The sequence below is a fragment of the Cylas formicarius genome, unplaced genomic scaffold, assembly GCF_029955315.1.
Source record: "Cylas formicarius isolate icCylForm1 unplaced genomic scaffold, icCylForm1.1 PGA_scaffold_10__41_contigs__length_53128322, whole genome shotgun sequence".
Taxonomy (NCBI): Eukaryota; Metazoa; Arthropoda; class Insecta; order Coleoptera; family Brentidae; genus Cylas; species Cylas formicarius.
In genome coordinates, this window is record NW_026844214.1 from 39741990 (window position 1) to 39769491 (window position 27502).

The 27502-nt window shown below is 32.5% G+C and overlaps 2 protein-coding genes across 2 annotated transcripts; one reads left to right on the forward strand and one right to left on the reverse strand.

The window, feature by feature from the left end:
• The first annotated feature begins 6626 nt into the window (after positions 1-6626).
• Positions 6627-8665, forward strand: LOC132706104 (microsomal glutathione S-transferase 1). The gene is made up of 3 exons (XM_060677215.1): positions 6627-6902; positions 7596-7675; positions 8362-8665. Exons 1-3 carry the CDS (start codon positions 6777-6779, stop codon positions 8603-8605), a joined length of 450 nt encoding a protein of 149 aa, XP_060533198.1. The 5' UTR covers positions 6627-6776; the 3' UTR covers positions 8606-8665.
• Positions 8666-21782: 13117 nt separating this feature from the next.
• LOC132700764 (uncharacterized) lies at positions 21783-23021 on the reverse strand. Its single transcript, XM_060668290.1, has 4 exons — positions 22912-23021; positions 22423-22476; positions 22029-22361; positions 21783-21925 (listed from the first exon to the last, which is right to left on the reverse strand). The coding sequence occupies exons 1-4, from the start codon at positions 22967-22969 to the stop codon at positions 21867-21869; spliced, it is 504 nt and encodes a 167-aa protein (XP_060524273.1). The 5' UTR covers positions 22970-23021; the 3' UTR covers positions 21783-21866.
• Positions 23022-27502: the final 4481 nt, after the last annotated feature.

The window sequence follows — 27502 nt, forward strand, 5'->3', positions numbered from 1 at the left end:
CTTAATTGTTCTTTCTTCCTAAATGCGACTGCTTTCTAGAAATTTAATAGATAAAAAATTTTTTTTATAAATTACTGTGTATTTTTAAAACAGAAATTTTGAAACGGTGAAAAGTAACTGTTAACAACGTTTTTTTAATTGTGAGAGGGAATGTTTCAGTGCTGAAAATTATTCTCCTTAGTACGCGCTCTCCTTGCGCAGGTTGGCGATCGAAATGACTATTGTAGCTCGAGAAACTGCAACCCAAAATATTCCTATTGATGAACGATTTAACCGCCTTCTAATTAGTTTTGACGTATTCCTATAGATCTTTTTTATTGCACTTTTCCCACTATTATCAGTCTTAGTCTTAGAAATACATATCATTCGTTCATAATGGTGCATGCGATTTAGAACTTCATTTTTCATTTAAGCATCGAGTCTCCAGCTCTCGAATCCATAAAGCAAGACAGGAAAGGTATGGCATTTCACCATTCTCATTGTGAGTTCCAGGCTTAGATCATATCTTATGGAGCGTATCACCATATTTTTCTCACCTGTTCAATTCTCTGCAAGATTTAATTCTGCAGATTTTTCGAGTCTACTTGGTCAATTAGCATCCCATTTATACTCAGATGTACATCAGTGGCGGCCATTTTTGAGAAGGCTAGAATTATGGTTTTGGCGACATTTAGTTGTAATCCGAAAATGTCACTATAATTGACTAGGCGGTCTACCGTATTTTGTAGCTCTGATATGCTACTTGTGTGAACAACAGTATCATCCTCGTACTTGATATTGGTTCTGCTGATGCCATGGAAAATAAAGAGCGTCAAAATTATATTAAAGCATAGTGGACCTCCCTACCCTAGAGCATTTTCACATCAGTTTATTTTTAAACCGTACTTAACACGAATTTTATTTCGGCACCAATATACCCGATACCTAAGCAATAATTGTGATGGTAGTCAATACCACACAAAAATACTTAGTAATTTATTTACTCGTAATAAGATTTAAGATTACGAGGAATATTTTAAGTTGTCTACATCGATTTTCATTTGTTTAAAGCCTCCATAAATTTTCAACAGCATTTTGAGGTTTCTTCTTCTTTCTTCATCTCACTTGTACTTAAACTTAGTATTAAATATAACTAAAATTAAATCCGGGGAAAATGAGTCAAATTTGGATTACGTGTTAGCGCCACGGTTCTACCACTAAAGTACCTACCGATAGTCGCCTTCAGTTTTTAGAGAGATCTACATTTTTTACATTGAGGTCCTGGCGGACAACACGATCCTGTTACTTCGACAAAACATGTTCTGTTGTCCAGATCTTAATGTGTCGACTTGTGTATTTTTCTTTGGTTCGTACTTCTTGAGGATGTTTGGTCTCTCCAATATTCAACTCCACTCTCGGCATTCATAAGTCACTTGATAGATTCACACATTCTTTCTATCTCCCTTGGTTCGATGTTTCCGGTCTGGTCTTGATCAAGGCACTCCTTGAAGTCACTGCTGATTTTAAGACTCTTCTGGTGTTTTGATCTTTTCTGAATGCCCTATGAATTTATATTCGGAATCGTTAAAAGTAATAGTAGTGTACTATGAAGTCTGCTTTACTACTGGTTTTAATTCTATAGATCCAGTTGCATCAGGTATTGACGCTGTATCAAACTGATTCTTCTGCATTTAACTTAAATAGCTGTCAGCGGCAAAGGGAGTGGAGGGTGGTCAAGATTTGCTACATTCCATCTCAGATTTAGAAATCATTGTAAATATATACTATACCGGACAATGATCATCTATTCGAGACGTTGTAATTCCTCTTGTTGAACTGAAACAATTTCAGCTTCTTCAGGGCTTAGCTGAAATAGTTTTAGTCTCAAGAAACCAACAATTGACGAAACGTCCGCAAGTTCAATTTAAGTTCAAGATTTGTAAATAGTGCGTTGTTCGAAGTTCTCTTGTTTTCAATTTTTAATACGCTTTAGAATTTACAACCTTTTTCTAATTTAACTATTTGCCAGTATAGACAATTTTTTTTATTCAAATAATAAGCTTTATCTAACCGAATATTAAAAACGAAGATGAATAGTAACGAACTTGACTGTTTCACGGATGCGAGGGTTCGAAACCAAGCATGTCCTGGGCGTACCGTGTCACGCCCATTTCCTTTTGTCCATCACGTGCGACGCGCGGCAAGTCGAATGCCTCAAGAGTCGAGCCGCTTCTACCGATTCCGAATTTTAGTTTTCCGACATTTAATTAGGAACATGTTGCATCCAAAACATAATTCAATTGCGTCTGGAACTCGAGATGCACCGATCCTTTGATGATGAAGAGAGGACAAGGATAAGGAATGTTGAAAAACGATCGCGACGATGTTATATTAGAATTAAAAGGAAAAATATGTAAAAAATTATTCGGAAAAATCAATGAAGTGAAAATGTTTTTTGTTTTCATTTTTGATGGTTTAATATTTTTTGGGTAAGTTAAGCATTAGATACATTGATTGTGTTTTATAAATTATTAATAAATAAATAACGCAAATAATTCATTTGAATTATTTGTAATGGTATTATAATGTATATATAAGATGTATGTATAAGAAACAAAAAATAATTCTATATATCTATATCTAAAAATAAATATACATAAATATACATAATCTATATCTATATAAATCTAAATGATTTTTTTCGAAAAATAAAAAATGTTGGTTAATGTAAGTAAATACTGGGTGTGTGTGTGTGTGTTGTGTGTGTGTGTGTGTGTGTGTGTGTGTGTGTGTGTGTGTGTGTATTTTATATTTTCCTTGAAATAATATTTCTGGATCATGATTCTGGCGATAATTTTTTTAAACGTAATAGAAACTTAAATAATTATGATTTCGGAGCATATTAATTTCAATGATCTTTTTGAGAAGGTTTTTAATAATTAGATTATTACAATTTTTATTTTATACAAATATTCAATAATTCACCAAATAATAATGACATGGAAGCATGTTGATAATGTATAGCGGAGAAACTTTGTAAGAGTAGTGTTGCCATAAATAGGAAAGTTTGAAATAGTAGTAGGTAAGTTACAAAGACTTTAGTCGGCAGAGTAGAGTGATTATCGGTCTCATTACATATCCTAGCCTACAAAGCGGTCATCTACGTACGAATTTTCAGACAGATATATCGCAGGCACAATGCAAATTTCGGCTTTTTATAAACTTCTTGGGCATTTTATAATAATACGGCAAAACGCAAGCCTACAATTCGTTTTTCGTTATAAATTAAATTAAAACAAATGGATATGAATGCGATTATTTTTACCAGCATTTCACAATTTACTCAAAACTGTGTCGTAAAAACGTGATATATCAACATTTCAAAATCGCGTTGTTACTAGCAAGTAGCGAGAACATTCAAAAATAGCAAAACAAATGAAGTCTGACACTTGAAACCCAGGTACTTAAGTTAAACCCTAAAAATCCAAACATGCGACACTGGCCTTTGCGGCTCTCTTTCACATGTGGCTCAATTACAACCGCGGCTTGATCTTTGAGAAAATGATACCCCAAAAGGCAAATTTGTTACAGTGGCGCAGTCACGTTTACATTTTCAAATAAGTTTTCCTTAGTTATTTTTAAAAATGCTATACTTGACATATACATGGTGTTTCAAAAAATGTTCCTGTAAGAATTCTTGTAAAGTTAAAAAATAAGGTTAGTTTGGTTAATAAACGTAATCCAAAAACGCATCCTTCAAAAGAAAGAGCTCTGTAAAAGAAGCCCCAATTTTTTTTTTTATTAATCTTGAAACGGTTTACGATACCCAAATAAAATTTAGACCACACATACTTTTGATTGAGTTACGAACTAACTTAGGGAATAATGAATATTTCAGAAACAACAAGTAGTAAAAATATTTTTTATTTTCAAATAAAATGTTTGTTAGAAGCAACTTTTATGATCCAATATTAATTAATTAATAAAGAATGTTTAAAAACGGTTTTTTGGAGTCCCCTTTGAAACTTTACTATTTTATTTTATTCTATTTACTCTACAAATTTAGTGAAATGTGTTTCCAAGTCTTTCCAGTTGATATTTTCTGTCGGGAAAGACAATAGTTCATTGCAAGAAGGAGAATAAAAAGTAACTTTCTGAGCAATCCTGCATGTAATAAAACTACAATTTTGGTTTGTCAAAAAATTAATATCTGGGAACAAAAATCTCCCTCAAGAAAAAGTTATTTGTAGAGAAATTTTTGTCTTCGTCACCAGTAACTCAAATTACATGACATGCTTTTGAGGAAATGCTTTGCGATTCAAAATTTAACAGACTTTTCGAAGGGGATTGATATTAGGTCGCCGCGTAAACAAAAAAAAATCACCAAAAATGACACCATGTGGTGACAAAACTATAAGCCCGCCCCATAGAACAAACAGTCGACAAAGAAGTCACGTGATTAGCATGCCGGGTTAAAATAGATTGGTCCTCCTACATCGCATCAGTCAAAATCAGGACTACAGAGGTGCCGACAGCAATTCATTACTATAGCGTAACGCCCCCGCCTTAATAATATAAAGAGAATCCGTCAAATTCTTTTTTTTGTAAAAGCCGTTTGGCGGCTTAAAAGCTTGCCTAAATAAATTAAACGTGTTGAAACAATATGCACATCTTTGATTATAATTGGAAACGTTTCTTTCAACTTGGTGTCGTTATGCAGCCATAAGAATTTTTTTAGTGGTTTAAACTTTGGAAGCGCGTGATATATATATTTGATATATGAATGATGTGCCTTATACTTTCTCTTTTTTGCTATACTATCAACCACACGACAGTAATTAAAATTAAAATAATTATTAAAACAATAATAATAAATAGGAATTAATTAGCTACAATCAATTGTAGTTTTAATGCTCTCTGGGTTTGAAATCATTATAATAAAAAGAAATTAAACTAATTGTTAAAATATTATAAAATTATAAAAAATTACACTAATTAATTACAATTATGATAGCATTATTGCGTTGGAGATTTGAACCGAAAAGGACAATATCGTCATCAAAATCTTAAAAGGAGATACGAAGTATCCGTTATGTGTAAAGCGTGTTAGCTTTAAAATATCACTTAGGTACGAAGAAACACGCATACCTTTCAGTATCGGTATTACGTGCAGAGTAATGATTTTGTTCTTATTAAATAGTCATTTTTTGTAAACCACTACCCAACCAATCAGAACAATGGTTTTCAGTTGTTCAGTAAGTTAAGTAAGTAAAGAAATACAACTGTCAAAAAAGTCGGAAGACGAGGGGTTTTGCGTGAATATTATTTAACCTAAGGCGCTTTGCTCAAGTGAATAATTAATATATCCTAAAAGGTAATGGCCAAAATGAGTCAATAGACTGACTGAGAATAATGATACCCTTTGTTTTGTCTCCTTAAATGAAAATGTATTTCAGGATCTTAGTGGTATAATTCGAAGTGGGTTAAGATATATAATACATTTTGCACGCGAAATGAGACAAAACGAAACTTGGGTGAACAGCTTTGAAAAATTATTAAAAACATTTTTAAGTTGACTAATATAATATTTGCCTAATAATAAAGATAAAAATTTAAAAAATATTAACGCCACATTTATTAAAATGTACTCGGTTGCAAGTCACAACACTACTTTTATTGTTAAACTTAAAAAATAGCATACACATGCTGGGTCGCATGAGTAGGTATGTTGTATAAATATCTGATCAGATATTTTGTTACTTTCATGAAACTTAAAAATAAAATTTCGAAAAACGTGCCTTCTTGTTTACAGACCACCTGTATTTTACAGTACATATCGGGTGTCCAAAAAATATAAAAGCAGCTTTGAAATTTTAAATAGAAACCCCTATTTTTATTACAGATTCGGAGTCTACATTCTTACATTCTTAAATTTATTATTTCAAAGTTGGTACGCCCGCCAGTTTTTTTATTCAGTATTTAAAGCCAATATATTCCACCATTTTCACAGTGTGTACTTTCACGGTTTCCATACTTTCCGAGCCAAATCTTTTGTTTAAAAACGTCATTCATTGACCAAAAAAAAGAAACATAATAAACAATACCAGAATGGTTATTTAATCGCAGTTATTGCTATTCTAATTGCTAATAGTATATTATGCAACAAGTGCGGTAAACGGCATTTGACTCACGAGTTTATTTGACACGAGCGGAGCGAGTGTTTACTAAACGAGTGAGTTAAAAAGTATACCGAACGTGTTGCATACTATACTTTTTCTACGACCGTTGGTTTTTGGATACATTTTCTCAAAACACGAATACATTCTCTAACATGACTGTCAGAATTGACAAATGTCAAAATTCAAAGCGTGGGAAATATCTCCGAAAATATCCGATTGCTCCCAAACCCGTGCGGTAAAATCCCGGAAATGTCCGAAGTGGCTCGGATTCGTGGGAAACGAAACTGACGTGGTAAAGTGACGCTTCCCGCATGCTAGATCGGTGTATAATTAGATATTTTACAGACGGGAGTAGAAAAAAAAAACCTATACATACACATAGGTTCCAATTTTTCATCTTTCCGGCATCAACTAAATAATTTCCATTTCCATCGCCACCACTGCCTATGTCTAATTTAAGTTGCTTACGCGGCTCAAGGTTCCTTAATTATTGATAGCAGCATTCGACGGTAACGTTTCGTTGTCATTTTTCATTTTTTTCTTTATTGAGGTGGAAATCAGTTTTACGACAACATTGAAGTGAAGTGAAAGCAAAAGAAGCAGTTTTAATATTGTAAAATGGCACCATCAGTGTTTGATGTAAATAATCCCTTAATTCAAACATATTTTTTTTATGGATCTATTCTTGTCTTAAAAGTAATAGCCATGTCGTTTCTGACCGCAAGGCAAAGATTTAAAGCAAAGGTAAGCGAATTTCCTGTCCTGTCATTATATTATATTATGGTTATGATCACGTTACGTAATCATCTTTTTACCAACATCCTATATAACTTGTTTGTTAATTTTTTATTTTACGGCAATAATCAACTGCTGCATGCCTATATTGGTACAACTGGCAAAAATGTATGTATTATAATTAATCTGCTTATTATTATCGATAGAGCGCACATATTTACAAAATGGAAAGGGGCGAAGGAAATGCGTAACCAGTTGCCTACTTTCTGTTTCGATAGATTAAGTTGTACTTCCACAACATATGGATTCCGCATATCTACTCGAACGCATAGGCGGCGCACAAGGAATTCTTACCCTAAAAGTGCTGCAAGATTTCACTCAAACATTTCAAATCCGAATCATTATATTAAGTAAAGGTTTGTGGAGGCTTTCCCAACCAAAAACCATAGCTTCAAAATCTTAAAAAAAAAACTAAAAAAGCATTATATATTTTTTTATATTCTTCATCTTCAAGCGACCCGGAGAATATTTTTGGGCACTGAGTTTGCCACAGATTTCTGGTAACAACAATTTTTGATTTTTTGAAATTTGGTAATTCGGTACATAATTTATATATTATAAAAACGAATGACTTTTTAAAAATTTTGTAGTTACGCAATTTAACAAATTAGTTTTATCTATAAAATTATATTTGTTTTTCAGGCTTTTGCCAATCCCGAAGATACCAAAACTTTGCCTAATGCCAAAGTTAAGGTTGATGAAAATGTCGAACGAGTCAGAAGGTATTGTATATTTGAGCAATGAACTTCCGCGTGTTCCGCGATGTGGGGGTATTTATTTGATCACAGTGAAACAGGGAACCAGGAAAATATAAACAAAAAACACCCTTATGGACTGCATCCGACATCTTGTCTTTTCTAAGTTATGAATTTTATACAGTCAATTTTTAGTTTAAAAAATAAAAAATAATTATCATTACGTAAAAACGGCTAACTGTTGGGACTTTATAGAAAAAGATACGATAAGCTTTAGCATATTCATTCAAGAAAAAACGAAAACAATAACATGTCGATATTTCAATGCAGTAAGGGCATGACTTCAACTTAACTTAACAATATCAAGCTAATTTTCGCAAGGTAAATTCATTCGTAATAATCAAAAGCTGGTTTATTGTATGGAAAACTTTATATAAGTATTCGAGCCAGAGGTATATTAAAGGCATAATAAAAATATATACTTAGATATAACTTTCAAAAAAAAATAAATAAAAAAGACGTAGAATAAACTTCCTGTACAGTGTATAATTTAAAATTCTGATGGTCCTTCCTTTTCAGTTTTAGCTATTATAATTAAAAAGGAAATTAATATATTGATAAAAAATATCCTTAATTGTGATAAAAATTTGGCCATTTTTATACTAAGAGTGGTTACGAAAAATGGTCACCATGTTTATTAATTTGTATTTCAGGGCGCATCTGAATGATTTGGAGAATATCCCAATTTTTTTCGTGGCCAGTTTTGCCTACATCAGTACCAACCCGTCGGTTTGGCTCGCAACTAATCTGATAAGGGCCTTCACCATTGCCAGATTCGTGCACACCTTCGTTTACGCAGTTCAGGTTGTACCACAACCATCGCGAGCTTTGGCATTCGGAGTGGGCGTTTTGGTAACCGTCTACATGGCAGTAACAAGTATTTTATACTACTTGTAATTTTTCATTTTAATATGTCCTTTTTTCAATATGTTTTTAATAAATGTGGTAATAGTAAAACTTTTTGGCTATAATATGGATCACGCGATGTGGATCGGCTAAAAGTTCCTACGTTCCACAAACCGAGAAGCCAACTGTTTCTTTAAAAAATTACGCCTAACGACAATAGGTCTAACAAAACAGTTCACCAAATTACTAACATGTCATGTAAAAAATGGTGGTAAAGCAAGCAGACAATTGCAACCGAAATAATAATTCTAGTTTCTTTTACTAAGCTAATATGTTATGTTACAATTTTTTCTATCCGTTGCTATGCTATTATTTATTAGAATATCATTACTTTGTTAACTACATCGCGAGCCACTTCGGACATTCCCACGGCTTTGGGAACAATAGTATATTTTCTATACATTTTAGCCATGTTATTTTGGTATTTATCAATTCTAATGGTCAGACCACACGTCACTCTGTGGATGGATTCGTGCTGTTTTGCAAAAAATACTAATGGCCTTAGACGAAATACAGTGTGCAACGCGTTGACAAACTTCTCAAGTCACTCGTTTATTCAACACTCGTTCCGCTCGCGCCAAATCAAACTCGTAACTAAAATGGGGTTATTCTATATTCTTATTGATAGAAAATCAATCAGACCTAACATTGAGTCATTCTGTTTACAGAAAACCTACGCACACAAACCGATACATTAATGCATTGTCACATCACCGTCTAAAACCGAATTATCGTTTATTTTTCAATATTCTATATATTTACCCTAAAAATTAACACAAAGTTTTTGGAAGCACCCAGTAATTTCATAGGTTATGAAATATGTGTGTTTTTGGTGAGGAATTTCGGAAATTGGATAATTAATATAATCTTCGAAGATCAACAAATTTTATTTTGGAGGTAATACATAATTTTTAAAGAATTAGTTGCCAACCACAATTTAATTTTACATTAAACTAATTAAGCAACACCAGACCCGATAGATGATGATATGGTAGTCAGTCAACACATTTGGTAACCATGTGCTAGATGTCGGATTAACAGTAATCTAAGTGCTAAATCAGTTTGTATAAATCCAATTACCTTGTCACAACATTAGTTGTCTTACTTTATTAGGAGGCACAGGTTTTTTTTTGTATTTTACGATTAATTGCTTTAATATTAAAAACTACCCGAATTAGGAAACTCATTTTTCGACGCTGCAAATAATAATTGTTTTTGTTTAAATAGAATTTTTGACAATAAATAAGAACTAAAAGTTCACATTTTCACTAAATTTCGTAAAAATCTGAACTTTTAGTTCTTATTTATTTTGATAAATCGATTTTCATCAAGTAAAAGCCACCTCAGTTCAAGAATTTTTGAAGCGAACAGTTGCGCTTTCAAATACTTATCAGTCCAACCCAGTTCATGTTAATTATTATACAGTTATTAAAATCTTACTGCCTGTTGACACTTGCAACTTGATTTCTTCACTCCTACATTCTCCACTGTTATTTTCAAGTATTGGTACGGTAATCTATGACGTATACTTTTTAAAAATCTTCTTTTTTAGATTTCCCAGAACAGTATAAGATAAGTACCCACTTCATAAATTTACTGCGCCCTTGAATTTTAAGTTCGAAGTAAAATTTATGATTTACGAGTATGTCGGTTTTTCGCTGCGATAAGTAATTAAGTGATAACTTACCGATGTCATGTAGGTACTTTTTTAAATAACCGAGATGAAAATCCTTGAGGGATGAATTATATATATATATATATATATATATATATATATATATATATATATATATATATATATATATATATATATATATATATATATATATATATATATATATATATATATATATATATATATATATATATATATATATATATATATATGTACTATATATATTATATATACATTGTTATCCTTTTTTTCAAGCCAGCTGTTTTTGCGTATTTGTTCTCCGAAAATACCATTGCCTCTACTTTTATGATTTACTCACTTAATAGCACATTATTAAATAAGTTTTATAAACTTCACCTTAGTCATGAGTTTGTTTAACCAATAGCGGAGCACAAGGGATCGATGCTCAATAAATTAGTATCTGAAGAAGTTATTCAATGTGTTGCATGCTATATTTATTTGCGACCATTAATTGTTTGATGTTTGATTTTTGCAAAACAGCACGAATATATTCACTAAGTGACGTGTGACGTGATCGTCAGAACTGACAACCGCCAGAATAACATGGCTCCCAAACCCGCCGTAGAAAAAGAAATTGACGTGGTAAAATAACACTGTCCGCGCGTTAGATCCGTACATCATTTTTTATTTTAGAGAAGAGAGTAGAAAAATATAATTATAATGATAATGCTGTTTTATTGATCTATATAAATGACAAATGCATGTGTTGCACAAGTCAAGAAGTAAAGAATAAAATAAATATAAAAAATTATATAAAACACAGGACAGATACAAAATTTAAAACGTATATTATAACTGCTTGCACACTCTACGTCTCAGAAAAGTATTCTTTAAATTCATTTAGGTCATAAAATGGCTCTGTTTCCAGAATCGCTTTCAATTTTTTTTAAGCGGAAAGATTAGGAGCCTCTCGCAACTCTGAAGGTAATATATTTAAGAGAAGACAATCTGTATTTCCAGTCAGGTATTTATTTGTGTCCCCTACTTTGTGATATAAATATCTACCCTCATTTATGTAAAACAGAATCTTCAATAAGTAAATGCTAATAAATGTTGGTGGCTTATGTTTTTTCAACATCCGGTCTACATGATTTTAGAGAATTTAAGCTAAACATTAATCTAATGATTCTCGTTCGCGAGATGAAAACATTTCGCATCGACAGCATGTGCTTTAAAACAGTTTAATAACCGACGTTTCTTACAAACTGTTTCAAGTGGATCAACCCAATTTAAATTGCTGTTTATGGACTGCACCGTATTTTCGGGTAACAAAACCTGTTACTGATCTATATTGCGAAATTTTTAATTTCCGTTCTTGAAGAGACACATGGTCTTAGACTTATCCAGCATCAACCTATTTCTAAAGCACCAATATTTAAATTCTGGAACAACCAGCCTTTTGGCATAATTCCTCGACCAATGCCCATATAATGATCGATGTAGCATCAGTAAATAAGAACACCTTCGTTTATAAACATGAGGAATAAGAGTGGGCCCAAAGAAATGCCCTAGGGCATTCCAGTATCGACGTCATTCTCAAACGAACAAAGATTATTGGCTCTGACAATGAGCTTTCGGTCCTTAAAATATGACGCAATCGAGTCCCCAATTTTGCCCCGCATGCCCTTTATTTGAACCTTATACACAATGAATCCAACATTTAGATAGTCGAACGCAAGTTAAAGAAAAATTCCAACACGTGCTTCTCTCCAGTAAATCATTAATATGTTGCACAAAGCCAATTGTAGCCGTCTCAGTAGAATGCCCTTGCCGAAAACCATGTTGTTCATTGACTAAGATTTTATTTTTAGTTAAAAATTGATTTAAACGTGAGGTTATAGATTTTTCTATAATTTTGGATATAGTACTCATGAGAGAAATGGGCCTATAGATTTCGGGTGACATCTATGAATAGGTACAACCAAAGAGTTTTTTTAAAAAGAGGGAAACTCTCTAACCTCAACGGATATATTGAGAAGTTAAACAATTATTGCCGCAAATTCAATTTTACATTTTTGAATGAATGAATTTTTTGTTTGGCAATTCGCAACTTATCTTTTCAATTTCATCAATACTGGTGGGGACAAAGTAGAAATTTTCCACGAAAATTATCCCTGTAGTACAGGACAGGAATCGGACAGGCCTCCATCAAGCAACAATCATGGAAAAAAAGTCTCAACTATTTCGTTGTTATCTATGACGACGGAACCGCTGTCGCTAAGCTCAATGGCGTCTTTTGTAATCCTGTTTCTATTTAAACTCTCGTTTACCACTTTCCACAAAGTCTTCACCTTATTGCTACATTCCATTATTTTGTTAGTGTAAAGTCTTTCTTGTATCAGTATAGTATATTATGCAACAAGTGCGGTAAACGGCATTTGAGTTAAGAGTTTATTTGGCACGAGCGGAGCGCAGTGGAGCGCGTATTCAATGAAAGAGTGAGAAGGCCTAGCAAAAGAAATCCCAAAATTGTGAAAATGTTTCATTTTCGTTCAAATTGTAATCTATGGTGAAATCGTTTATTAGCAAATTTTTAAACTGAGCTATGTTGATTTCGGTAAAATTTCGAAAAATGTACTATATTTTCTTATACGCATTGGAACAGGTGTTATTTTTTATCGATATTATTTGCGCGCTATGGTCGGAACAATCTGCATTGCTGTTCTGAATATTAATATTGTTAATGGCTAGATTTGATATCACATAGTCCAAACCAGGCGCCCACGTACCGGAAATTCTGGTTGCTTGATCATTCTGAGAAATCATCGTAACCGTCCAATATGTCAAAAAGGTATTTTTTTGTGGAGTGTTAGTTAAAAAATTAATATTAAAATCTAGTAATCTATCCATCCAGAATCCTACAAAGGTGAGCAAAAAATGTATCAATATTTCCAACATTTCCATTGGGAGACCAACAGTCAGCACACACAAAGAGTATAATGCAATATACAGCCCAGAGAGCTCTCGAAATCAAAGTGCACTGAAAGGGAATCAGCAGGTTTTAAATGTAACATGGAGGCAAGGTAGATTTGCTTAGTATGACAGCTTTTACTGTTTCATTTTTCAACCAGTGCTCTGTAACACAAAGGAGCAATGCTTCATGTATATTCAGAAAAGTTTCTAGATAGTTCAATTTCTTTGAAATACTCTGTATATTAAAATGTATAATTTTACTTCCTCCGGCTTATCGATGTTATCGGGCCTACTGATGATTGTCCTGTGAAAATTCTTCTTCTTTGGAAATCGGTACCTATTATCATAGGCATTGGGTGGCCATATATAAGGGTTATAAACATCTTTCACGTTTGTGGGGTGCAGTCACCTGCAGATGCTGGACTAGATTGTCTGGAGTAACTGTCGTGTAGGTAGTCCATCTTTGGAACAGTTTTATTTATTTATCTTTTATTTATTTATACTTTTTTAGATGATTATTATTTTTTAAGTTATTTTTAGTCTTAAATAAAAGTTTATTAGGAAATTTGTTTGGGAAGTCACAACAATAAAAATGTTTGTGTATTAGAGATTTTTTCTATTATGAACTGGAACTTTTCGTAGTTGATATGGTTAAGAAAATCACAACCAAACGTTAAACTGGGTATGTTGTTCTATACTTGTTAAATAATTTTTGTAGAACATTTTAATGCATCTTTTTTTTACATTGAATTCTCGAATGATTTGCAATTTTCCAAGCAGTGTTTAAATTTTTTGCTGAGTAATAGGTTAGACTACACTTTGCAACTTGAATGAATGATATTTGCACTGTTTGTATCTCAGTTTGTACCAAAAATGAATTGGGAACTCATTTTTCTGGTTAGAAAAGTAATAAGTTTATTTTTCATATTTAGACGAATATTAAACAACATTAAACATTAAATCTAAACCAAATTATTCTTTTAGGGTCTCAATTTATGAGCAATTTATTCGTGTTAAAAAATTAACCAAGAACCCCTTGTAACGTAAGTCCACTGTAACAGTTTTTCTTTCGTATTTGAAGTTTGTCCTTCGACCTTGAGATTCATTCATTAAATAATATGATCTCATGTCAATAACACCCTTACCTCTAGAGTCAAACTTTCTTTTAATGGAATTTTTAAAAGGAAAAATTTTGAGTGCAGTCTTTCTTCACTGAGTTCGTCAGAAGATTCGCCACATGAACACGCATTTTTACAAGTGGCTGAAAATCTGATAAAATAATTTTTTATTCTAATTATGTATTAGAGTGGATCCACGTGTTTCATACAAAAATATAACACGGACCGAAATTTTTTGGAAGTCGTAGATTCATTTAAATCATATAGCTAACAACGAGACTTCCGACCACAAGATCATTTCAACATGACTTGAGTTAAAAATATGCATATTGGTATGTTGTTAGAGTTTAATATTTTAATATATATATATATATATATATATATATATATATATATATATATATATATATATATATATATATATATATATATATATATATATATATATATATATATATATATATATATATATATATATATATATATATATATATATATATATATACACAAAACGGTAGTCGTGACCGGCTAGTTGAACAACAAATTTAAGTTAATTGGGGTATCGGTCCTCATCAGGACCGATACCCCAATTAACTTAAATTTGTTATATATATATATATATATATATATATATATATATATATATATATATATATATATATATATATATATATATATATATATATATATATATATATATATATATATATATATATATATATATATTAGAAAATCGATAGTTTTTGAAATAAAGTCTTTCGAAAATATGCCATGCCACAAGTAATCATAATATTTTTATCTTCTGGGCTACTTCGCATTTTCATAAAATAAAAAATTTTTAGAATTGTGGCATATGGAAAGTATGTTAGGGGAAGAATTGTTGAATTGTTGAATACATTCCATTTAGAATAACAAATTTTTGGGTATTTCCGGTGAATTCGAAAACCACATTCAATTGTTTTTATGCTATCAATTTAGCAAATTGCATATTTTTATCTCAAGCTATTTTGAAATAACGCTGTTTGCAGTAGTTTAGTTACCACCCAGTATGTGTCGCTTTGTGTGTTTTCGCAAAATATGCACCGATCCCATTAATTTTTCAAGAAAAAATCATGTATCGCAGTCACTGCGTATTTAACGCAAACATTACAAGACGAAAAATTGTACCTTGATCAAAATGATTTATCTGACTGATTAGTTGAATAACTAAAACACGACTAGCGGGCTGTGGGTTGGTACTGTAATTTCCAGCCTCCTCGAAGGTTTTGGAGGCCTCGTGGGTCGGACTCTGCGAGAATTCTCGGGAAATGTACATAAGTTTAATTTAGGGCTAAAATGGAGACCAAGGGGACAATCGAAACTGTAGAGTATGCCATTTGCACACTCGTAGAATTTCGTATGATCACTCCTATTCGGGAGGTACTGTCTACGGCATTCCGCTAAAATTAATATATTTGCAATTAGATATATTATAAATTGTAGGTATTGTAGGAAAACGCACTTGATGGCTCGGAAAGTTTGAAAGGCCTAGAAAGCTTAGTAGGGCTCGAATTTCTGCGGTAATCAATTTCCACTGAAAATTGAAGAAAAATAATTTTAATTTTCTCTAAAAAGAAGATTATAATATGCCTTAACAAAGGTTGTGTTTATACGCTATTCTTAATTAGCTTATAATTGTTTATTTATAATTTCTAATCACAGTAAAAGCTTGTTGAAAGCTTAAAAAGTCAAATTAATGCACAACAAATGTCCCATTTTTAAACAGATAAATTGTAAGAACTGGTGCAGATATAAAAAATCCATAAATTTATTCAAAATTCCTACTTTGCCTGCAGGATCTTTTTGATATGTAATATGAAATACACAACGTGCTACTGAATAAAATACTAAATTTATTATAAAAATATTTTTTAAATATTATAAATAAAATTGTAGAAACTTACTAGCGGAAGCTGCAACCACAGCAACGAGTAAAACTGTTGACAATTTTGCGATAAGCATTTTTGAATTTAGAATACGTGCTTGATTAAATTAAAAAAAAAATTCTCCTCTTTTATGTAATAACGAATGATCACTATCGCAATTTTTAATTATTAAGTGGCCAATCAGAAACCAGTAGGGGTTTACTTTGGATGATAAAACATTGTCCATGGATTGACAACCAAAAATGTGTCGACTCTATGGATTAATAGTATATTATGCAATAGAAAAAAATCACTTGTTACTAAAATAGCGTTTATCAAACTTTTTCGTATGTAATTTTTTCTACTCCCTACTCTAAAGTTATGCACTGATCAAGCGTGCGCTGTAAGGTCAGCTTCGTCTGTCGTTGACGTATTCGTGCTCTTTTGTAAAAATACGACGGTCGTAGAAAAAGTATATTATTAAACACGTTCATAAATATCTTCACCTACACTCGTTCTTCTAGTGCCCAAACAAAGTATCTTTTATAAGACTTGTTCCATAATTAAAGAAAAAAAGTCATAATATGGGCAGATAAAATAAGATATTGCTTTTGTTTTACTCAAACAGATTTTTAATAATGTTTAATGACGTTAAATGAAAGATGAGTGAAAAACTGAATATACAACAAACCCAAAATGTTTTTCCACCAACCCATACAGCGCTATGTTAAAAATAACTAAGTCAATACAATACCTTAAATAATATAAAAATATAGTAAATTAAAGATTTTTGTTTCTAGAAATTTTGATAATTTACTCTTTTTTGAAAATTAGTAGTTTCTAAGATAAGATACCACCATCTTCGTCTTTAAACACATATCAGCATATTATTGCTATTATTTTTCTTATTATGTTTATCGCTTCGAACATAATGTAAATATAAATAAACATTAGAGACCCAAAGAATATCTATTTAAAAAATGTTTGTTATATTTAAAGTTGGATAACCTGCTTGATTTAAAAAAACAAAATTTTCACTTTCGTTGTGACTCTAATTCAACTGTTTGTGTCTCGAGTACTTTATTAGTTATTACTGTTATATACATATACCGGGTTAATAAAAAATACCGGAACCCTTAAATATCTCCAAAAACTGTCTAAGCTCAAACTATAAAATTCTGCAGTTTTTGAATATACAAAGTTCTAAAATCCTAACAGTAATGTTGTCAGATGTAAAGTCTGTTCATAGATATAAGAAAGTGACTAACTGGTACGAATTAAGGAAAGACCCGGGCAAGCAGTTATGGCCGAACAGGTCCGTACTTTGCTTAAAATTTAATTATTTGGGGTTTTGTTAGGAAAGATACTAAACAATATTTATTTATTTATGTATGTATTTATGTTTAAATCTAAAATAAAATTACAAATTATTTTTATTAATTACTTAAATTACTTCAAATTATTCACATAATATATCAGTATCACTATCGCTAGGTTTAAATTTATTTTCTATTACGGACCAAAATTTTACCTGAATCTAAATTCCGAAACTTTAGGTAATAATCTGGTTGCATTGTATATTAATGACCACCCTTGGATAATCCCATTCAAAAGCAATTGGTCACTTTCTTATATCTATGAACAGACCATACCCCTTTTACGTCACACGTAATAATTGTGTTGTTTTCAACGGAATGCCCTATTGATTTTTATTGCAATGTATTGCGCATGTCGAATTTAGTAAGGTCTTATAATTTCAAAATTTTAACGGAATGCTTAAATATCTCAAAGCTGAAGCGATAAAATTCAATACCTGTAGATTTTCAATACATGCGGAATTCAAAAATGCTAAGAGCGGTGTCGTCAGATTTACCACAGTTAATAAAAAAATTGTTACCATCTCAGAATTTTGAAGGTTTCTGAACATACGAAACTAAATTTTGAAATTATGACACCTTACTAAATTCGACATGCGCAATTCATTGCAACAAAAATAAATAGGCCACACCATTAAAAATAACAAAATTATGACGTGTGGTACGCAAAAGTGGTAAATCTGACAACATGGCTGTTAATAAGTGTTCCGGTACGTTTAACTAACCCGGTATATCAAGCAACCCAAAAAAGAATAATATTTAGCAAATGTATTTATAATTAAAAACATTTTTTTGTTTTCCCAGATACAGCTTACTACGTTTTGATGCAAGAGTCACTTCCGAAGTTAATTGTTAAAATAAAAGATACAAAACGTCGAAACAATGCAGTCAGAGTCCTGGCCTCTTATTCTTGAACCTGGGGAACGCTTTCCCAAGAGAACGATTGCTCTATCTCTGTCACCTTAATAAGAAAATATATGAAAGTGATAAACAGGCATCCGTTCCTAGGAGAACGTTGTTTACTAAAAGTTGTTTCATGACTCAGACTTTTAGATATAGTATTTCTCAAGTGGGTTATTTACTTTAAACAGTTTCGATATTATCTCGTACAAAAATCTTCAACGGAAAACATTATTTTTTTGAGATCATATTTATTTACCACTAATAATTTCAAAACTAATGAAATGACAATAGAGAAATTCTTGCAATAAAATAACAATAGAAAGTATAGCGGGGTTTCATGGAAATCACACTACACAATCAAATTTATGTCGGAAAAGAAAATAAAAAGTTACATAATAAAGAATCAATAACACAAAGAGAAGCAACTAAGCTTGCATGTCTGACGAATGACAGTTGTCAAAAAAACGTCCGAGTCACGACAATCCATGGTCAGTGATCATTACATACTCCCCCTTTGAAACTTGCAGCATCCCGCTAAAGTTTTAACAAAGTTAGTCTTCGTCAAAAAAGTTTGCGAGTCGACGAACTCTCATACTGGGTGGACGTCCTCGGGGATGAATGCGTCTTACAGGTTCGGGATTTTCATCACCTAGAAACTTAGTAAGGGCTGATAAATAGTACCAATAGGTACCATTGGGGGTTGAGTGGAGGCAATCTGGAAAGAGATTGGAGATAGATATTATCTTCAGGATTACGGAAGGACCATCTCCTCTGGGGACGAACATCGATCAACCAACACTTTTTCTCCTACCCTGACTTGTTCTGTTCGTCGGCGTTTATCAGCGTCTACCTTGGAGCAGCCTTCTTAAGTGCGTTCGTCTCTCTAACGTCGGACAGTACTTCAGCAACAATCCTTCGTTGTCAACGATAGCTCGAAAATGGCGTCCGATATTACAAGGTGCTCACAGTTCGCGGACTTAAGTCAAATTAGCAGAACTGTTGCCGGTAGATAGGTTGTCAGCAGAGTTCATTGAGAATCTGATCGAGGGTAACGCTTCTTTCCATTTTATGTGATCCCTTTCCACAAGAATTGATAATTACGTTTTGAGGTCCCTATTTCTTCTTTCTTCTAGATTAGAAACTGGGTGGCACAAAGACTTTGGGAAAAATAAAGACATTGCGCTACTGCTGTATTACATTAGTTACGAACTGCGTTCTATGAATGACTTCGTCGCAGACTTCAGCTGTTATATTTTTGAGTGCAAACATCTCGATTCATATAGTGGTACCCTCTATAGCAAAAATCCACTTTTTACTAGTTTCCGCTTCTGGAAATGGTCCAACCAAATCCATGGTTAAAGTTTCAAACCGCTGAGCTAGAACGAGAGTCTGTAACAAACCAGCAGACCTAAGACTGGTTGGTTTATATCTGTGATATCCTATGCATATGGTTGGTAATGTCTCTCCTCATAGTGGACCAGTAAAACCTTTGAGATATTCGCTTCAAAGTCTTATCGGCACCATTGTGTCCTGCTAGTGGGGAATCATGGAGCTCATGAAGTTTATACCTGAGGAACAGCTAATTGGGCTTCGTCAAAATCAGAGTCACTGGCGTAGCGATGTAAAACTCCTGGACTACAATGTAACCACTAAAAACATTCGATGTTCTAATTGTTGAGTTCTGGTTCAGCAGCAAGCAAGTCGAAGGCTTGAAGGTGTAAAGCCCACCGGGCCAATCTACCAGTTGGCGGCCTCAACGTCATAAGCCATCGAAGAGGTTGGTGATCGGTCTTCACATAAACTGGTGAAATTTATTAACTGCATAAACCAGTGCGAGGGCTTCTCGATCAGTACAACACAACTGTAAGTAAACGACTAGCCTATTCGACCGGCCTGTCGTCTGGACTGGCATCAGTCTTAATAATGTATGGCTTGTTAGGATCAGTTTGGAGTAAGATAGGCGTGGAAGTTAATAAAACTTTAAGCCTCTCGAAAGAGTCTAGTTTTACTAAACTCTTTATCAAATTACTAAGTGATTTAGAGGCGTTTGCAAATTACGGAATAAACCTCTGAAACCACGAACTGAAGAAAGCTGTTTACTTGTTTGGGATTTTTTGGAGTGGCAAGGTTGGTAATGGCGGCAATGTTGTCGAGATCAACTTTGAGACCATCTCGTCCAACATATCTAACTTCTGAATACGACTATCAATGGTCCGTGATCGTTACACAAGTTAATTCAAATGCTCCAACTGCTGAAGGGGGCAGTGATGAGGACTCAGATGCTTTTCTTTCCAATTCAATTGTGGTTAAAAACCTTAAATTTGGCTAGGAGCCCCTCTGCAAATGTTAAACATATTCTATAGCCAAAAACTGCGAAGTTGACTCGTTCTCAATTAGTAATTGTATATTAATTAATGTAACTGTTTCAACTACTTGGCCTACTATTTCCAAACATCAATATCAACGATTGCTAATAAAGCCAGATGTTTTTCTGTGAAGCAGAATTTTTGCTAGGAGGCTAATTTAATCTAATTACAACAGATCATTTCAGTTTACGTATCATAATTTTACGAGAAGATAACTTCAATTTTTTCCATTGAAATTTAGAGTTTTCAACAACTTCCAGAGGCTACTGAAATACTATTTACAAAACTTCCGGATTCCTCCTGCGCCGGTTGTTGATGAGTTGAATTTGCTAACGTTTCGCCAATTCCTGTTGGCTTCTTCGGAGCTGAAACTTTTTTCAGTTAAGCAATACGAATCCTTGTTTTCTAGTTAATAATCATTTATCCCTACACTAGAACAAACAATGTCTAATGATAATAGTATATAGACAGCCTACTAAAGTGTTGTTCAGTTGAGTGTGATCATGCTTTCCTATGTCTTATTTAAATATTAAACTAAAATATGAAACTAAATTACTATAAATTACTATTTTAAACAACTTTTACTCTCCACTGTATTTATTTTTTTCCTATAGTAATAAAAGGATATTTCAGATACGTCAACCCCATAGGTCGAGAAACTGGATTTGAAAAAACGGCAGTTCAGAGCCAAACAACTTTTATAAAAATTCTACAATGCGCGTTATAAACAAGTAATTAATTAAATTTTATCTTTCGAGGATGTTCTTTGCATAATCACAGTGCAGCTTGTCAAAGTGGTATCGATTGAGATATTATTTCCCGATATCGGAATATCCCGATCCAGATTTAATCCAAAACGAATCTTTTTTTTTATCGCAAATAAAATATCGCATTTGCAATAACTAATTTATATTTAACACAAACATTATAACAAGAATAACTGCGTCGTTCCGTCAATCTGGTTTCTCAATATCATTCAGGGGAACTGGCGAAATAGATTCAAGAACGCCGTAGGTTGGGGTCCTTTCGGGGGTCCTACAAAAACAAACGCAGTTTACTAAAACAGCCAACTAAAACGAAAATTGAAGGTCATCCACACTCCTGTCAAAAAGATAAAAATTGTGGAATTAAAAATCACCTCGCGGGCGTCTCGTGGGTCTTGGCGGAAGAGTAGGTCTTGGCCGCCTGGTTGTTTTTGTGGGTTTTGGTGGTAGCGTTGGGCGTGTTGGTTTCGGTCTCCTAGTTGTGGTAGTTGTTGTAGTTGTTGTGGTTGTTGTTGTGGGTCTCGTAGGTCGTGGAGGCCTCGTGGGTCTGACCCTACAGCCAGAATCCTCGGGATACGTGCACACGTTTAATTTAGGGCTAAAATAAAGACCGGGGGGACAATCGAAGCTGTAGAGGATGCCATTTGAACACTGATAAAACTTGGTGCAGTCTCTATTGTTCGGAAGGTACTGTCTACGACATTCCGCTAAAATTGAATTAATTGTTATTAAAAATATTCTTAAATATAGGACAATAGAAAAACGTACTTGATGGTGCTCGTGTGGGTTTGGAAGGTCTAGACAGTCTACGGTATTCAATTTCTGCAGAAAACAACAAAATTTAGTTAAATTTTAACTCAAAAAATATTAGGTATTGCGCCTAAGATTTATTGAATAAAGATTCGATTTCGTAAAGTTAAAATATTAACTTCTACTGCATCTGTGTGTGGTAGATATTGCTATATTCAACAAATCTGAAAATACGGAAAGTCGAATCCTAGTCCGGATTAATTTAGACATTTTGAATTTTGTTGGAATAATAAATGTAATTTATATTAAATTAGTGACGGTCGGTTATAAAATGACAAGTTGCAAGTTTATTATATTATTTATTATATTTAAAAGTAAATTTTTGCTAGTCTAGTCAAGATTTATTTTTTAACATTTTCGGAAAATTGTGTTCAATATTGTCAACTGATTTCGTATGAGGGAAAGCTTTACTTAATGGTTTGACCAATATTTATTGCAAATACTTACCAGCGGAAACTGAAACCAAGGCGACCACACAAATTATCAATAACTTGGCGATAACCATTTTCGAAATGCAAATCTCTGCCTAATGACTGATAAATTTCAAAAATGCTCTCGACTTTTATGCGCGAATGCATGATCATTATCACATTTTTGAATCATTAAGGAGCGAATCAGAATCCTCTGGGGGGTTTACTTTGATCGATAAAAAAATTGTTGCCGCTGGGTTAACGACCAAAAACAAATAGAAAGCAAATTGATTTTGATCATCGGAAACAACTAAACGCGATTTTTTTTATTAATGTAGTGTAGGTTTAAAGTTCTTTTTTTTTGGTTTCTAGAGTTTGGTATTGTTATCTAAGTTCTGGCAATAAAATCACTTTTTTATATATAGTCATCGAACGTTAACAAAAGCAATTTTTTGGGGTTAGTTAACAGGGATCTAGGGACACGCAAAAGACTTATCTTCATCAGTCTGTTCATAACTATCGAATGGAAAGAAATGAGGAAGTAGAAATAATAAAATAGGAAGTTTGATCTGCCCATAATTTCACCGGAAGAAATGTTTTTTGGTTTATTTTAATATAATAAATAATAACGAACATGTTAACCGCCGCAAATAATTAATCATAAGAGATCTTATTCGTCTCACTTGTTTTAAAAGAAACACTGCATATTCTAACACTCATAAGGATCAACGATGGTTTTTAAAATAACAAGTGGATTTTTAAAATGCAAATACTTGGTATTTGCTAAACGAGCACTTCTATTACCTTCAATAATACTCAAATTATCAAATAAAAATTTTGTCAGCTCAACCATCAATATTGCATTACTTACTCTGCAGGCCAAGCCTTAATTATTTAGTAGGTAATTTTTTACGAAGTGAATGTTGTTCAATTATCAAAATGGCACCGTTTAGGGTGAAAACGGTGAAATATGAAGGTAAGTATAGGGGCTACTCTGAAATATATCAGATTGCAAATGCTACAAATTCTAATTTTTCAAAGAAACTTCCACAGGCTATTACAATACTTTTTACAAAACTTCTGGATTCATCCTGCGTCGATTTTTGCTGAGTCGAACATACTGACGTTTCGCCAATCATTCTGTTGAAGCCAACAGGATGATTGGCGAAATGTGCTAATGTGCTAAAAATTCTGTTTTAACCATGGGTGGTTTACTGTGATATGAAGATTGAAAATTTTATTTAAGATTTGCACTTTTTTATTTCATTTTTCACTTGCTATCCCATTTTAACTTATCTTTCTCGCCTATCCTGTTATGGTATTTTCAGTTATTAGCTGTGTTTCTTGTTTGTATAAGAGATCTTATTCCATGTGGGGCCATTTTAATAGGAAAAGGCAATTTAAAACAAAAATATATTATACAGGTAATTTAAGAATAGAATATTTAATGACATTTAGACCACAAATACCTTTGATTGGACACCTAGAGTTACTGCTACCACTTATTTTGCGCCGAACTTATTTTTTGGTAATATTTTTAATTTCTTGGTCTTGATTGATTTTTTTAGGTTATTGGAGTTTTAACAAATAATAGTGAATTAGTTATTACATTATTTTAAAAAGGTAATTTTATGAAGTACAAATTTTGTAAGTTATTTGAGCTTAAATTTTGTCAGTTGTAGTGTGTGTGTATTTGGGGTCTAAATTCAATCTTCAGAAATTAAAAAAAAGGGGACCTGTTCTGAATAAGGACACATGTTTATTAACCAAACAAAAGTTATTTTTTAATAATCTATTTACAAATCACCAGATTATTTTTTGAAAGAACGGTATATAATTTTGAACAAAAGTGTCGGAGGTACAGCTATCGATAAAAAAAACACTCGCATTATAAAATATTAACTTCATTGGCTCTTCGACGGGTGTTCTAGGATAAGCCGTCAATCCGATCAGACCAGAGAGTAAAGTCTGTTCATAGATATAAGAAAGTGACGATCTGATACGAATTAAGGAAAGACTCGGACAAGCTGTAAGAATGAAATATGCCCGAACAGGTCCGTACTTTGCATAGAATTTAATTATTTGGCGTTTTCTTAGGAAAGATACTTAACAATATTTATTTATTTATGTATGTATTTACGTTTAAATCGAAAATAAAATTATCAATTATTTTTATTACCTACTTAAATTACTTAAAATTACTCACATAATATATCAGTATCCCTATTGCTATTATCGCCTGTTCTAATTATTATTTGTCCTATATTATTTGCAATATGGATATACGATTGTTCTGCTTTTTCTATATGTTTAACAGAATTTGTCCAACTTTGTGGAGGGATGATAAAAACTTCGGTTTCTATAAGTTTATAGACATTGGAATTATCACGGGGAAAACATTGTTACGACGAATGGCAGATTTCAGTTGATGCCAAACATGTTCAATCTGATTAAATATACAGTGGTAAGGTGGAAGCCTTAAAACTGTATGCCCTAGATTTTTTTGCATAATTATCACATGCACGTTCAATGAGATTCAAATAAACATTGTTTATAACTTCCTTAGTCTCAATAGAATAGTGTTTTCTACATTTGGGCGGGAGCATCTCCTGAGATACACTAGACTCGCACATATTTTGCATAATTCGCACACGATTCAACAGGCGCTGTATTACACACGAAATAAGAATGATTACTAATAAACTTAAACTAACGAATATTAAACACAGGTAGATATAAAATCATTTTCTATTACGGACCACAATTTTACCTGAATTTAAATTCCGAAACTTGTTGTATTGTATGTTAATGACTACCCTTGGATAATCCCAATCAAAAGCAATTGGTCACTTTCTTATATCTATGAGCAGACCATACCAGCCTTCCGAGGTTCTTACCAAGGGAAAGTCGTGGAGTCAATCCTTAAATGGCCAAATTTCTGCCGACTAGGCAACACAACACACAAGCATGATTTGGTTAATTGAGATCCGTCGTTTGAATTATATTACTCCAATTACAATTATAAACCCTGTTTGAAATTATATCGCAAATTTTATGAACTTGGCAAAATGAACTTTTATTGATAAGTGTTCTCCTATCGTTAGGGTTAGCAAGAATCTGGTCCGCTGAACCTATAAATAATTAAAGGTATTAAAGCACACAAAATAAAATGATGCTGATAATTATAAGTTAAAACTGAAAGAAAAAAGTATCCTTCTACCGCTTCTTATATAGAAACTGAACTGTGGGCGTAATAAACAAACCATTTTAGTCTTCGAATATCCACAGATGTACGTGTTATTCCGATTAATAGACCCTGTGTAGGTAAAAAAAACGTTTTTTTTATTATCAGTCGGACAGAAAAATGCGCAAATGTTATTTGAGATAAAAAATAAAATAAATCATATGATATGTCAACCGTTTGATGGCGTGTTTTGAATGATAAAATGTTTTCTAATCCATCAGTAAACAATTTTGCGGTAATTTTTTGGAACCACAAAACACGATTTTAATGGCATTCGAGTCAGAAGTTGATTGAAGTTGAAGCAAAGCAAAATTTAACCACACTGCTTTTAATAAAGTATGCATCATGTGACCTACGTGACAAAGCAAAAGTCACAATTATTTCATAAAAACAAATTATTTGTATATTACTGTATTTATTTTTGAAAAGTCTAGTTCATGAGAGAATAATATATGATGGACTTACGTGGTAGTTTCCAAAAAAGAAAATCTGATTAGCACATAAACAAAACGAACTTTATATATGCAACTCTTTTTTTTTTTTCAGAAAATAGGATTGATCATAGCAATTATTATACGGGTCAAGGTCAATTTTAATCTGCTTATCTCATTTGGTTTTTAAGCAGAAAAGGTTTCTATAGTAGTAGTCCTAACCAGCACTTTAATGATTAGTAAAAGCAAAAACAAACAGGGAAAAAAGTAAAAGTTCAACCTTTTAAAAAATATGAAGCTGTACAAATGATACTGAAGATGCATATAATAGGATAAATCGAGCTTTTCGACAAATTATTATCTACCACACAGTATACTCTAATACGTATTAACCTAAAAGTTCGTATACAAAGTATTTATTACAGAGATCTTTTGATCGACCTGGCAGAAAAAAAATAAATTGAAACTATACTAAGTAGCGGCCTAAATGGCTATTTTAGATTAAATATTATTTAAGAAACTAGAAAAAATATTTTTAAAAAAATTGGCATTAAGTACCGCGTTTGTGCTACTCTGTTTAGGAATTTCTTTGTCTCAATTGCTTGGTGGGTGTAATGTTTCCCTCGTTCGATTTGGTTAGTTTCCATAGCGACATCTGTTTGATAAATTGGCGAATTTTTTTCTGACAGGTCCTTCATAAATTTCAGATTTGCTGAAATACCGCATTATCGCAAGTGTTATTTTGCGAGATCGTTAGGCGATAAATCGTGAATAATATTTACTCTTGCGTCAATCAAAAGACAAGAATGTGTGTACTATGAACTGCAGTACCACACATACTTATCTATTCTGGACCGTTAATATTATTTAAAACCGAAAACATCTCAGAATCCAATTAGTAATAGCTTTCAAACGAACATCGAAATCGATTTTAAATATGTAGCCAATAATAA